At 30.9% G+C, this 15,523-nt stretch overlaps 2 protein-coding genes across 2 annotated transcripts; both read left to right on the top strand.

Moving 5' to 3' along the window:
• Nucleotides 1-476: 476 nt before the first annotated feature.
• On the top strand, nt 477-4,003 carry LOC108731791 (nucleolar complex protein 2 homolog). Its single transcript, XM_018462295.1, has 12 exons — nt 477-590; nt 791-1,004; nt 1,079-1,302; nt 1,371-1,480; nt 1,547-1,653; nt 1,726-1,880; nt 1,952-2,182; nt 2,266-2,454; nt 2,525-2,644; nt 2,977-3,108; nt 3,186-3,401; nt 3,487-4,003. Exons 2-12 carry the CDS (start codon nt 830-832, stop codon nt 4,000-4,002), a joined length of 2,175 nt encoding a protein of 724 aa, XP_018317797.1. The 5' UTR covers nt 477-590; nt 791-829; the 3' UTR covers nt 4,003.
• Nucleotides 4,004-5,459: 1,456 nt separating this feature from the next.
• RpI135 (RNA polymerase I subunit Rpl135) lies at nt 5,460-14,524 on the top strand. Its single transcript, XM_018462340.1, has 16 exons — nt 5,460-5,659; nt 6,377-6,709; nt 6,870-7,109; nt 7,188-7,510; nt 7,582-7,841; nt 8,096-8,338; nt 8,500-8,777; nt 8,852-9,049; nt 10,065-10,172; nt 10,856-11,032; nt 11,715-11,929; nt 12,003-12,141; nt 12,272-12,428; nt 12,874-13,127; nt 13,989-14,153; nt 14,299-14,524. The coding sequence occupies exons 1-16, from the start codon at nt 5,591-5,593 to the stop codon at nt 14,500-14,502; spliced, it is 3,363 nt and encodes a 1,120-aa protein (XP_018317842.1). The 5' UTR covers nt 5,460-5,590; the 3' UTR covers nt 14,503-14,524.
• Nucleotides 14,525-15,523: the final 999 nt, after the last annotated feature.

Here is a 15,523-nt window from a genome sequence, read left to right as displayed (position 1 = left end):
AAAGCGGGTACCCAATGTACCAACTATGAAACGCGAAACATGGGACGGTATTCATAGTCCGTTTTTATTTTAAAACTATCTTAGGCCGGAATCAGACTTCGCATTGAAGATTGGCTGCGTTCAGCAGACTCAACAGTTTTGCAACCGTTTTATGATTGTCTGCTGAGATAGGACCATTCTTCTAGATCTAAAAGTATGATCCAATTAGCGCGAAGGAAACTTACAACAGTTGCAAAACAAACGTTCTGCTGAACGCAGCCAATCATAAAACGGTTGCAAAACTGTGAGTCTGCTGAACGCAGCCAATCATAAAACGGTTGCAAAACTGTTGAGTCTGCTGAACGCAGCCATTGTCTGCTGAGATAGGACCATTCTTCTAGATCTAAAAGTATGATCCAATCAGCGCGAAGGAAACTTCCAACAGTTGCAAAACAAACGTTCTGCTGAACGCAGCCATTCTGACGTAGCTCGTAACTTGGAAACTGTGTAGATTCTGTGATGACTGTGATCTCTGTGATGCGAAATGATATGAAAGCACGTGGAGAAATAAGAAATTTGTGTTTATAAGTGTATCATATAACATTTATGATGTACGTATTAATAATTGGATAAAGTACAGGTTATAATTAAGAGAAACAAAGTGTCTGTTGTATTAATGAAATAATAAATAATTTTTTAAATACTACTTAAATATAAAAATATAGGGTTATAAAAGTGTTAATCATATTCTATTTCTCACCTATATGTTCAGTTATATATTTTAAACTCACAATATACAAAATTTTTTCAGATTATTCAAATCAATTGTAAAAGTTCATTTATCATCAAAATGAAGGTGAAGAAGGTAAGCCAGAAACCTCTTAACTCCACAAAAGATAAAAAATCAGTGATTGCTAAGAGAAAGAAAAAAAATTTGAGTAAGTTGACCACAGAAGAGTTCTTTGAACAAAATTTTGAAACAGATAGCGATATATCTGATGATAGTGAAGAAGATAAAAACATAGGTATGATCTAAAACATTTGGGTTTCTTTTATAGATTAAATTATATATTTCATTCTTTATTGTCTTTTTACATAGATAATGAAAACAATGAACAGATGGATAGTGACAACAGTGAAGATAATTTGGATCCAGCAGAGCACAAAAAGTCGTTAATGAAACTGAAAGATACTGATCCCGAGTTTTATAAATATCTGAAAGAAAATGACAAAAATCTTCTGGATTTTAAAGTATCAGATGACGAAGATGATGATAATTCTTCGATGAACAATAATAGACATATTCCTAATGAAAATTTAGTGGTAAACATTTTTTTATGAACAATTTTAATTATTTTTCTGTTTTTATTTTCAAGCAATATTATTTGTAGATTGCTAGCGACGATAGCGATTTTCAGCCGGAAGAAACTGAAGGTGACTCTAAAAAGAAAATCACTAAACAATTATTGAAGAATTGGCAACAAGAAATACAAACAGATAGGTAAGTTATCATTGACTTATTATTTGTTGAATTAATAGCAAAATAACTATTATGTTTAATTTATAGATCGATAATCACTATTAAATGTGCTGTAGAAGCCTTCCATGCAGCTTTAAACAGTGTTGCAGTAGTACCTGATAAGACTACAGAATATAAAGTAGAAGGGAGCGCTAGTAAGTTCCAACTTCCATTATCAAGCTGTTTACTATTTTTTAATTAATCTATTAAAATTTGATAAATTTTAGTATTCAATGGTGTAGTGCAACTATGTATAACGTATCTACCTGATGCATTTAAACGTTTTTTGAAGCTGGATCAAGAATCACAGGAAGCACATAAATCTAAAAGATTTGGAAAAATACGATGGATCTTAAAATTGTATTTGTCTGATTTAATCAAAGTATGTATTTGTTAAATATTTAATTATTTTGTTTAACTTAAACATATAACACTAATATATCATTTTCGTAGTTATTACAAAGTGTAGCGTCACCCAGTATTCTCATAGTACTTCTAAAGCATCTACATCAAATGTTGCTTTATACCCGCTCATTTTCGTCTTTAACTAAACCATTATTAAGGATTTTGATAAAGTTTTGGTCATCTGCAGAAGAAACTGTTCGAGTTACAGCTTTCTTAAATATACTACATATTACAACACATACAACTAACAAAGAATCTGTAATAGAGAAACTATTAAAGGTGAGATCCATATATTATGATAAAAAGAATATTTATGAATTGTTTGTATCACAGTTGTATTATTAAAAAAATTTTTCTTTCAGACTATGTATGTGAAATATGTTCAAAATACAAAATTTGTTTCACCTAACACGTTACCAGGAATAAATTTTATGAAACATTCTTTAGTTGAAATTTATCTACTCGATCATAATGTTTCATACAATCATGCCTTTTTATATATCAGGCAATTAGCAATTAATTTAAGAAACGCCATAACATTGAAGAAACAGGTAATTTTTAAAAAGATCATTTGTATTTTTCATAATATCTATTCCAGGATTTAAACTTTTTTTTTTTCAGGAAAACTTTCAAGCTGTATATAATTGGCAGTATATAAATTCTTTGCGTTTCTGGACAGAATTAATAATTAAATCAAAAGAGAAATCAATGTTACGATCACTGTTATATCCATTAGTTCAGGTATTAGTTAATTTATGTCCATTTCTATCAATGTAGATTAATGTTAATCTTGGTTTATATAATTATTCATTCTTTACTCTTTTCTAATTTTTAAAACTAGAAAAAAATAAAAAGTAAAAGTTAAAATTAAAATTCTACATAAGTAGAAACAAGCAAATTGTTATTATATATGTAATATTATAAAAATTACGAAGTGCCAAAGGGTTTGCGAGTTAGTGTCGTGATCTATTGCTAATGCAATTATGACACGGCGATAATCGGTAAACCCTTTGGCACCCCTGAAGAAAATCAAAAATATTATAAAAACTATGTTACATTTTATTTATTAACAGATTATTGTTGGAACAATAAAAGTAATTCCAACGGCACAATACTATCCATTGCGATTTCACTGCATAGAAATGTTAATAACTATTTCTAAAAAAACAGGAACATTTATACCTATTTTACCATTTCTTTTCGAGGTATCAATCATTTTTTATTCTTAAACATTTGTAATTTTAGAATGTGCAAATATTTTATGTCAAATTTTTCTGTTTAGATACTGGATTCTTACGACTTTAATAAAAGGCATAAAGCAGTTACGATGAAACCTATACCACTTATTTGCATATTAAGGATGTCAAAATCGCAATTGGTAGAAAATGGTTTCAAAGATAGTATTATTGAAACCGTTTACCGATTTATATTGGAAAATGCAGCAAATGATAGTTATAAGATATATTTTCCAGATGTATACATACCTTGTATAATACAGGTATTAAAAAAAAATTAAAACGGAAACTGTTGATTTTTATTAGATTTATCATAAATAAATTGAATTGATATATTTTGTTTTACAGTTAAAAGCATTTTTGAAGAAGTGTCATGTAGCAGCTTATTGCAAGAAGATAAAACAGCTTCTAAATATGATTGAGGAAAATAGAAAATATATTGAAGCTGAGCGTACTAAAATAACGATAGACTTGAAGAATATGGCGGAGATCATAAATTGGGAAAATAGAATGAAAACAGATGGTACAGAAATATTCAAATTCTATTCTTCTTGGATTGAAATTCATAAATCTCAGATGCTTAAACTTCTTACGAAGAACGAAGAGGTACTCAATGTACCGGTGAAAACATCGAAGAAGCAGAAACTGGACGAGCGAAATGCAGAAGATAGTGAAGAAGAGAGCGAATTTGAGCTTCGATTGAAGGGTACGGAATCCGAAACAAAAAAGAAAAAGTTATTAAATAAGACGAAAAAACGTAAGAAAAACAAAAAACAGAAGATAGCCAGCAATATCGAGGATGAAAATTTGCCGAGAGAAGATACAGATATCGTACAAGATATAAATATCGATGAGTGGAGTTGAGGAGAGCAAGATAGGATTGATAATTATATAAGATAAATAATATAACATGTATTTTACATTCTAAAATGCATTACAATAAAAATCCAGTAATAAAAAATGGATTAAAATGGATTGAAATTTTTGTTTATTCAATTGGATTCGGTTAGATTCAATTGGATTCAATTGGATCCAAAAACTGCATTTCTTATTCAGAATTTTGAATTGAGCAGTATTTACGATGCACAAAAAGAAAAAGCTGATATTATCTTTTAGATTGAAAGGCATAGAAATGTACTTTATGCCTATAAATAAATAAAAATACATTTGGATTGAGATTTATTTTTAAAAAGGATTAATAAGGATTTATTTTATTTGTCCATATTTCTGAAAATCGGAATCTATTTTAATCCATTTCAATTCATTCTCGTTTACTGGGAAATAAAATAAATCTTTGTCTTATCCTTACACTTGATATACCACAATTACTGAATTAATAATCTGTATAAGCACTTGTTTATTTAATAAAAAAATTATACAAATGTGTTAAATAAATTTTTCCAGACAGCATACGATGTCCAATGGACGTCGCATGCTATCTGGAATTAATATTAATAATGTATTAAAAGCTTTAATTTCCATAACTAAAAAAATAAAACACGTTTATATATAAGAAAAAAGTTACTATAAAATAGTTAATATAAAATAACTGTAATCACAATGAATAGTACAAAAAAATATATGATTAGTATAAAAAATATGAAGTATAAAATCTATTGCCTAAACATTTCAGAGTTGTAGCACTTGATAAAACAAATAATTTTGATAGTAATTTGTAACAAAGATTCAGATTGTTTATACAGCGAGTGCTAAAATTTTGTCATCGATCATGAATCTTCTGCCCTTTATGCAAATAATAAAAAAATAGCTTTTAAAAAGCATTACAAATAAAATGTATTAAAAATTTAATAAATATAATAAATTAATTAGTTTTTTATTTAATTATTAAATTATTTATTTATTATTTATTTATTAAATTATTTATTAAATAATAATTTATGAAATCTACTATTGGAACATATTTCGTATTTCATAATTGGATATTGAAAAACAATCTGCGTTGGAGTTAAATTTTTGGAGTTATTACACTTATTGGGTGCATTCAGTACTACAATTGTATCTGTTTGGTCTATATTTTTAGTTCTAACGGAATATGCCAATAAGATACAAGTGCTCACTGAGCGTTGGCTACGTTTACACCGTCCATTTAGGCCGCGGCCTATACAATAGATGTCCTTGTTTATCCTGTATATTAAACAAAGACACCTATCGTATAGGTCGTGGACTAAGCGCACGGTGTAAACGTAGCCAATGTAGCCAGTGAGCGGTTGTAGTACTGAATGCACCCATTAGTGGGCGTCTGGCATATTCTGTGGCGTTTGGCAGCGTCTGGCCGGTTTGTCACATGTGGTTGCGTGTGGTATGTCGTTTACATATATATATGTTCTTCAAAAACTGAAATTTTTGAGAATACAACGATTACGTTTGTAACTGAAAGCAAAGTATTTTTGGAAGAAATCGTAATCTGTAATTCGTAACGATTCTGTCAAATATGTTGATTGAACCTAAATTGACGAACACATCGCTGAATTTCGGCAAACCGCCCGATAGACAGAATGAGGTTAGTACGTACATATTGATATGTATAAAGCTATAGGCTTTTATTAAAGTTACATATAGAGTGACGTGAAATTGTATATCTTCTCTTATAAATTTTTTATAAAGTTATATAAAATAATGTCTACTAATATCAAAAGATTAATTAAAGGTGTTTTCCATGGCTGAACTAATGTACACTTTTGGAACATAAAGGCTGCTTTTTTTTTAGAGGATACACTTGACACAAACATTATTTTATCCTTTTTGGCATTCAATGAATGACAAAGATAGAATGATACTTGTGTCGACTGTATCACCTAAAAAGAAAGCAGCCAAAATGATACACACACACATATATATATATATATTTGACGAAAGTGAAAAATAAAGTTCTAAGAAAGCGAGTTTCAATCTAGTGTAGGAATAAAAAATAGACTTATTATCTATTGTTGTGTATTAAATTAATTATATTATATTATATTAATAGAAACAGGAATGGTAAGTTTTAAGTCTGACATGTTAAATAAGATTTTTCCTGAAAATATGATTGTTTAATTATTGTTAATGTTTAATATTTTTATTTGGCTATATTTGTGAATGTATGTCAAGGTATTAAAAAACAACCTGTACTTATGTTGTTAGAAAAGCTGTAAAATTCAATGCCTGTTATAAGAAAAATGCTTTGATAAGGTTCTTTTAGAGCAGAATATTACATTATCAATTTTACTATTTGTTTCAGCTATTGCAATCTCTAGGTGTGCCTCATATTGATTCCTTTAATTATATGCTGGAGGATGGCCTTTTTTACAGTTTAAAGGATTGTACACCAGTATATTTAACTCTTACTAATGGCGACAAGATAGTTCTCTGGATGGATGATGTACACATCTATAAGCCTACTGTTCCTTCTAGTACAATTGGTGTGAAAACATGTAAAATATATCCGACAGAATGTCGACAAAGAGGTTCTACTTATAAAGGTAAAATAGTAGCAAGACTCGGGTGGTCTGTCAATGGTAAAGAGCAAGAACCTATTGAAAAAGATTTAGGAGAAGTTCCAATTATGGTCAAGGTAAAAACTAAATATAATTTTCTTACTGTCATTTGTTGAGCCTTCTGCACTTACTGTTTTATATGGTTGCATTTTGAGTAAATATTTCCATTTATATATATATATATATATAAATAAATTCATGATTCCTTTTTTTACAAAAATACATGATATTTTTTAGTCTAATCGATGTAACTTGAACAATATGAACCCCGAAGAATTAGTCGCTCATGATGAACATGAACAAGAATGGGGTGGATACTTCATAATTAAAGGTTTAGAGCGACTTATACGTATGTTAATAATGACAAGACGAAATTATCCCATTGCTGTCAAGAGACCAACTTGGAAAGGTCGTGGTGACTATTTCAGTGAATTGGGTATTATTTTGCGAAGTGTTCGGGAGGACAACTCTTCCATTGTATGTATCTGAATAAAATTTTTTACATTATTTTTTTTTTTGTTTTCCCATATGTCATATATATGTGTCTCTTTACAGAGCAATACACTGCACTATGTGACAGATGGTTCTGCAAAACTTGCATTTACATACAAGAAAGCTACGTATTTTGTGCCATTAATACTGATATTAAAATGTTTGATAGACGTAACTGATTTATATATTTACAAAGCATTAATCGCCGGATGCGAAGATGATCTTTATTACAATAACAGTATCATAAATATGTTACGTGCAGTGCATGAAGAAGGTCTACACTGGCATGAACAGTGTAAAGCTTATATAGGAAAGATGTTTAAAGTCAAATTCTCCGAATTGCCTACAGATGCGACTGATATAGATGTTTGTGATTACATCATTAAGTGAGTTTGAATCTTATTAATTTTTTTAGTTTGTGCAATTCTTCATATTATTATTACATTTTGTCGTACAGATATTGTATCTCTATTCATCTTGATGAACCTACCGATAAGTTCCATTTACTTGTATTTATGACTAAAAAACTGTTCACTCTTGCGAATAACAAATGCGCCGTTGAAGGTGCAGACGCTGTGATGATGCAGGAATGTTTATTAGGTGGACATTTGTATCTGCAAGTTCTTAAAGAGAAATTATATTCGTGGTTAGTAGGACTTAAACATCATATTCTCAAACGTGACAAGAGTGCTGGTAATAGATACTCCTTAAGTGTGCGTAAGTATTTTATTTGTATTGCCAATTTTTTGTATTAAATTATTATGAAAAATATTACGCATGTTGCAACCAGCATTGACTCCTATAATCTTCACATTTAAATTTATTATTTTTGTATTAATAAAAAGAATCTTTAATAATTAGTTTAATTTAATTAAATTAATTATTTTTATTTGTATTGTTATTTATGTTTATTTGTATTATGAAAAAATCAAACCAAATACATTTAACTTATTTTTTTTAAATATATTCAGAGGAAATGTTGAACGTCACTAAATTTCGAAGCAACATTGACTCACAAATGGAGTACTTTTTATCTACTGGAAGTGTAAGGTCATCTAGTGGCCTGGGGCTCATGCAAACCACTGGTCTTACGATTGTTGTGGAAAATATCAATCGGATGCGTTATATGAGTCATTTTCGTGCAATACATAGAGGCGCGTTCTTCCAACAAATGAGGACTACTGAAGCTAGACAATTGTTGCCTGATGCATGGGGTAATTACAAACCTTAGTGTAATTTTACAATGATTTAGTCCGCTCTACCTGCTCATTAGAGATGATTCCATAAGTCTGATATACACCTTGCATATATATCTCAGCTTATCAAGATTTTTATAATACATATTAATCTGTAAATAATTATGATCTGTTTATAGGATTTATTTGTCCGATTCATACACCGGATGGTGCTCCATGTGGATTACTCAATCACTTGACAATGAATTGTATCATCACAAAACATGCAGATCCAAAAAAGACAGTTGCGATACCTGCAGTATTGGTAGATCTCGGAATGATTCCGTTATCTATCGCAGATGATTGGAAAAACTCGTATAATGTAATGTTAAATGGAAAATTGATTGGATTAATTGAGGACAAAATTATTAATAAAGTAGTATACAAGCTGAGATTGCTTAAAATAAAGGGTCAAGAAGTGAGTTATGAACACAATGCATTCTTTGATTTATAACCACTGTATGTATGGTATTTGAAATATTTTTTCTTTAGATACCATCAACGTTGGAGATTGCACTTGTGCCGAAGAAAAATGTTCCAGCTCAGTATCCGGGATTATTCTTATTTACTAACGCGGCTAGAATGATGAGACCAGTAATAAATTTAGCTACGCAGAAGATTGAACTTATAGGAACGTTTGAGCAAATTTACATGGAGATTTGTGTGAACCCTCAAGAAGCATATGAAGGAGTAAGTATATACAATTTTATTAGGTGTACAAGTATGATTTTATGGATTTTTTGATAAAAAAAAACGCATTAATTAGATATAACATAAAAATCTTAAATTCTTACTTTATTCAAAGTATGCTCCATCAAAAGCCACAATCTTGGCCCATCTTTCAGGCAATAAACGGATTCCATGCTGGTAGAAGTCTGGATGTTTTGAAGCGATCCAGTTATCAAGCCAATTTTTTATTTCTTCATAAGAGGCTTTCCATGCACTTTATCATCCAGATCAAAATCATTGCTTTCGAATCGTTTAACCCATTTTTCACATATGCTTACTGAGCATGTTCTTTGTAAGCTTCCAAACGATGACTTTCAAACAATGATTTCAGCTGCACTTCTTTTAGAAAAAAATAATGAAGTAAAACTTCCCGCATGGCGTTTTTCCGGTACAAAATTTGACATTTTCAATGCGATAAAAATAATAGTTATTTACCCTTTAGTCAAATGAAATGTACTATGTTTTAAAGCTGCGTACCTTTCAAGTACATGTATTGCCAACTTCAAATAATACCAGCAGAATGACTATACCATTTATTGAAAATTCGTAAAGTCATACTTGTACACTTAATATATTTGCTCTCTAAAGTTCTTGGAGTGAAGTTTCTTATTCCAAAAAAGTTAAAATATTACCACTATTGAAAAAGAGTGAAAAATTTGCACTCTTGAATAAGAGTGACAGATTTTCATTCTTTTTTTTTAGTGAGATTCAGTCCAAAGGAAAAAAATTTCACTCCTTTTTTTGGAGTAAATTTCACTCCAAAAATGTAAAATCTCACTTAAAAAAACAGTAAAAAATCTGTCACTCATATTCAAGAATGCAAATTTTTCACTCTTTTTCAACAGTGGCAGTATTTTAACTCTTTTGAAGTGAGATTTCACTCCAAGAAATTTAGAGAGTGTATACACAATTATTGTGTATTACACAATTTTGTGTAAGTTTTTAATCTTTATGTAATTTTACTTTTTCTTACTAGTTAACAACTCATCAAGAAATAAGCCAGACAACAATTTTCAGTAATTTAGCTAATCTCATTCCTTTGCCGGATTGTAATCAGAGTCCAAGAAATATGTATCAGTGCCAGGTAAATCCATATATATATTGAGATAATTAATATATTTCAATGTTCACTATCTATATTTGCGGATATGAATGATTATTTATTTGCGGGTTATTAATAATTCTTAATCTTGATTGAAGATTCCAAAGATTAAATCGCAGCAAGATAGAAAGCCAATGTAAGCCAGCCACAGGTTGTCCGTGTGTAAGAATTCCTTATATTTGAAGTAAAGTAAAAATTACAGACGTTTCAACTCTTATTATTGAGTCATCTTCAACGTAGATTTGAAACAAATTCATCCGTGAATAATTAAAAAGTGTATACAGTCGATTAATACACGAGTCAAACGAAACGATTATTAAATACTAGATTATCTGAACATCGTAATCATATTAATAGACATACTAATCCACACTCTGTTATTACAGAACATAGATTGAAACTCAGTCATGAATTTGATTGAAACAACGTTAATATTTTGAATGAAAATATATGGAACACTTTAAATACACTTCAAATATATGGAATTCTTACACACGACTAACCTGCAGCTGGCTTATATTACCTTTTTACCTTTTCTGCAGATTATTAATAATAATATAATAATCCTAAAATTAAAACTTCCGAATTGCATCTGAATCTTGCAGACTGTAAATGCATTAATAGCACAACGATTGAAATATATTAATTTTTCAATAACTCCGCAGATGGGTAAACAAACAATGGCTACACCATGCCATAATTGGCAACAGCAGTCACAAACGAAAATGTACAGGCTGCAAACGCCTGCTACACCATTCTTTAGGCCAGTACATTACGATAATATTAATATGGACGATTTTGCGATGGGTACTAATGCGATAATTGCCGTTATCTCATACACGGTGAGCTTACATTTTGCTATTTAATACTTTGTTTCTAATATCAATGATCTATCTAAAGATCCTCAAGTAAGAGATTGGACACCAGTCCGTCATATTTTTCAGGACCTGCTTAAGGTAGTTCTTTAGTAAATCGAGTTACCATAGAAATGTCTAATTTTTTTATATGATGAAGTTGAAGTACCGAAATTGACGTGTGCAAAATTCTACGATAGGTTAACGATGAAATAAGAGAGAAAAAAATGTTGAAAATGTAACTTTTCACATATAACTTCCCTTGTTAGTGACAAGTAAAACTCAGAGGCTTCTTTGACTAACTGCACACAAATCTTACCATAGACTTTTCTCAAAAACGAGATTATAATAGTTTAAAAAATTACGATTTTATCTATTCTATCTTATTTTATCTTACTATCTCAATCTATACTATTTGATTTTATCTATACTATCTCAAATTCTATCATTATATATAAAAATTGCAACGTCATTATCAAATTGTTATTATAAAAAGTAACGGAATAGTAACTCTTTCATTCCCTAAGTTATCTCAATCTATCTTAAACAGATCCTAAAAAACGGACCAATCAGAAGTTGTTAAAACGATATCTAATCTCTTACTTGAAAATCTCTAATTCTATCTACGATTTGTTGTTTTTTAATTCTACATCGATAATTTGATGTGCAGGGATATGATATGGAAGATGCAATGGTCATCAACAAGTCTGCATACGAACGTGGTTTCGGACATGGAACAATTTATAAGTCCGAGTTTGTTGATTTGAATGATAAAAAGAGTTATTTCGCCCGTGACCCAGAGAGACCTGATCTTGAGAAAACAATAGATGTTGACGGTTTACCTAGACCACGTATTATTATTAAAGAAGGAGATGCCTATTATTCGTAAGTATCTCTTGTAGCTTCAACATCATTATGTTATGGTCTCTTTATTCTAAAAATTTCATGTATCTGACAGTTATTATGATGCCGATAATGCCCAGTATGTAATTGGAAAATATAAAAGCACGGAAAACGCTTACATCGACAATGTAAAGCTATGCGGTACATTAAACAATCAAGATCCGCGAAGGGTGTGCATTACATTCCGTATTCCTGTTGGTACAATTATAATACATATATACGTAAATATATACATGCGCGCATGTATATAATTGTAAAATATATATTTTTGAATACTCTTATTTTGAACAATTTATATTTTATTCAAATGTATCAAATTTTCAGAGAAATCCCACCGTTGGAGATAAATTCGCGTCAAGAGCGGGACAGAAAGGAATCCTCTCGCGGCTATATCCTGTCGAGGATTTACCCTTTACGGAGACTGGAATGGTCCCCGATATTATATTCAATCCGCATGGTTTCCCAAGTCGTATGACAATAGGTACGCTAGAAAAATAATAGTTGGAATGTCTTTGACAACACTGACATTAGTGCCATCTCTTACAAAAACCCTCAAAACTAAATCACACTCCTAATAGAATAATATAATATAATATAACATGGACTACATTTATACGGCACTCTTAATCTGGTTTAATAACATCCGTAATTATGAAACTGGCCAATCATAGCTATTCCTCGGAAGAATGGAACGACTAATTGACCAGTTTCATAACTACGAATGTTATTAAACTCGATTAAGAGTGCCGTAAACGTAGTCAACGACGAATTGCTGGTTTTCAATTAGATCTGTCCTTAACGTAAGTATTTGGGTAAGTAATATTAAAAATTAATTTTTTTATAAGAAATTACTAAGAAAATGTAATTTAGATGTAATTTCAATGTTAACGGCTTTGCAATAAAGCGATAATTATTGTTTTTCATAGCTATGATGATCGAAGTGATGGCTGGAAAATCGGCGGCTGTACATGGGTTGGTTCACGATGCCACGCCCTTTAGATTTGACGAAGAGAATACGGCTGTGGATTACTTCGGGAAATTATTAGAACTTGGTGGTTATAATTATTATGGAACTGAAAGAATGTATTCGGGCATTTATGGATGTGAGATGAACGCCAGTATCTTCTTTGGCATTGTGCATTATCAAAGATTGCGACACATGGTCTCTGACAAGTGGCAGGTAGTTAATTTATATTGGCATTTAATGAGAACATAATTTTTCATAATAAATTGGAAACAAGACTGACATATGAATAAATTGGTAAATATCTAATGGTGACACCTCACCGATTTCAATATCCTTTAGATATGTCATAGGGGAGAGTGTCCTGAGTGATTCCCTACAAGAATTAAGTGGGAGACAACATTGATTTAGAAGAGAGATATAATAAATTAAAGTTTCATAATAAAGTTACAGCATATGACTTTCCACGCGAAGCGAATCCCACTCAACCTCCCCTCTCCCTGCTTAGGAGCGCATGACTTCTACGCGAAGCGACTTCTACCCCATCTCCCGCCCCTGTTTAGGGGCGCACAACTTCTAGGCGAAGCGACTCCCACTCCATCTCCCTTCTGCTTCGGGGCGCACGACTTTTCAGGACACTCTACAACATATCTAAAGGACATTGAAATCGGTGAGGTGTCACCTAAACTAAATATTTATCAGTTAACTAAGAAACGCTAACTACGGTTAAAGTTAAATGTTGGAATAATAATTCTATTACTTTCGAAAGTAATCGGCGTGCAATCATATATATCTGAAGTAAGTATATTTAATATAAATTACATATAGAATTATTATTTTAATATACAGTTTTGATCGTAGTTGATACTTCTTATTCAGAGGACTTTTCATGTTCCTTTTTTATTTTATATTTATATTTCTTTTTGTGTATTTACACTTTGATTGCAATTCCCATTTGGTCGGTTTATTTTTTGTCTTATTCGTTTTTTTAATCTATTTTTAATATAGTTTGATGGTGGGCGACTTTGTTTTTTTTTTAATTATAACAGGAATGAGCTAAACATATCTCATTTCCAGGTGAGAAGTACCGGACCGATTGACATGCTAACGAGGCAACCTATTAAAGGTCGTCGGCGCGGCGGCGGTATTCGATTTGGAGAGATGGAACGAGACGCTCTGATTTCTCATGGTTGCTCATATCTTCTTCAAGATCGCCTCTTCCATTGCTCCGATAAAATAACAGTAAGCAATAAGATATAATTTTTTTTATATTCTTTTTTTTTGAATATCCTATATAGACTTATTAAGCATTATCTACACATGATTTAATCATATGTCAGATCTGATTATTTAATCACAAATATCTGATTAAAATATTTATTTGCAGACTTTGGCATGTCATAAGTGTGGCTCTTTACTTGGACCAGAATTAATAGTGACAAATAGAAGTAATGACGACGATAAAAGATGTCGTCTGTGTGGTGAAGAAGATACCGTAGACGAGATCGAAATACCATATATTTTTAAATTTCTTTTAATACAACTGGCGTCCTGCAATATAAACATTAAATTGAAATTTAGGCGAGTGTAATGTACCGTGAGAATATGCTTGTACGAAATGTGCGTGTATATATTGCGTATATAGTTTTTCTCAACAGAATAAAATTTTATTTATAAGGCTATTTATAAGGTATTACACAACGAAGTTTATTACACGGACGTTTATATATTAGGTGTACAAGTATGACTTTACGGATTTTCAATAGATGGTAATAGTCATACTGCTGCATTTAAAGTTGATAATACATGTACTTGAAAGGTGTATACGCAGCTTTAAAACGTAGTACATTTCATTTGACTAAAATGTAAACTATTATTTTATCGCATTAAAAATGTCAAATTTTGTATCGGAAAAACGCCATTTGCGGGAAGTTTTACTTCATTATTTTTTTCTAAAGAAAAGTGCAGCTAAAAGTCATCATTTACTTGTGGAAGTTTACAAAGAACATGCTCTATCGGTAAGCATGTGTGAAAAACGGTTTAAACAATTCGGAAGCAATGATTTTGATTTGGATAATAAAGAGCATGGAAAACCACCGAAAAAATTTGAAGATGCACAATTGGAAGCATTACTTGACGAAGCATACTTGACATGCATTGCATGTCAAACAGAAAAAGAGTTGGCAACAGCATTAAATGTTACCCAACAATGCATTTCTTTATGTCTGCGTGCAATGGAAATGGTTCACAAAAGCAAGGAAGTTGGATACCACACGAATTGAAAGAGATATTGAAAGAAGAAAAATCATGTGCAAATTATTGCTGCAACAAAAAAAAAGGGTTTTTTACATGAATTATTATTGGCGGTCTAATCGATGAAACGATTAGACCGCCTCGGTAGTCTAATGGCTTAGGACGCTCGTACGGAATACAAGAGATCCGAGTTCGACTCCCGGCCGAGGTAATATTTTTCGCAATAAATTTAATTATAGTTTTTTTCAGCATATTGACATCTTTAGAATATGATGTCTGTTTGAGCATCGAAATTATTAGAAATTAATTTAATTCGCGAGATTACTACAAGTAGTTTAATTGCATTTATAGTCCGGAAA

The sequence above is a fragment of the Mycetomoellerius zeteki genome, unplaced genomic scaffold (assembly GCF_001594055.1).
Source record: "Mycetomoellerius zeteki isolate Tzet28-1 unplaced genomic scaffold, Tzet1.0 scaffold138, whole genome shotgun sequence".
Taxonomy (NCBI): domain Eukaryota; kingdom Metazoa; phylum Arthropoda; class Insecta; order Hymenoptera; family Formicidae; genus Mycetomoellerius; species Mycetomoellerius zeteki.
Note: the sequence above shows the minus strand (reverse complement) of the source record. Positions and strands in the feature narration are given on the sequence as shown.

Bases quoted from the DNA above. Each gene is read 5' to 3' on its own strand.
- LOC108731791 (XM_018462295.1), top strand. From the start codon at position 830: ATGAAGGTGAAGAAGGTAAGCCAGAAACCTCTTAACTCCACAAAAGAT. The intron at 1,481-1,546 runs GTAAGTTATCAT...TTTAATTTATAG, and splicing joins CAAGAAATACAAACAGATAG to ATCGATAATCACTATTAAAT. The intron at 1,654-1,725 runs GTAAGTTCCAAC...GATAAATTTTAG, and splicing joins TAAAGTAGAAGGGAGCGCTA to TATTCAATGGTGTAGTGCAA.
- RpI135 (XM_018462340.1), top strand. From the start codon at position 5,591: ATGTTGATTGAACCTAAATTGACGAACACATCGCTGAATTTCGGCAAA. The intron at 8,339-8,499 runs GTAATTACAAAC...ATCTGTTTATAG, and splicing joins ATTGTTGCCTGATGCATGGG to GATTTATTTGTCCGATTCAT. The intron at 9,050-10,064 runs GTAAGTATATAC...TTTTCTTACTAG, and splicing joins CTCAAGAAGCATATGAAGGA to TTAACAACTCATCAAGAAAT.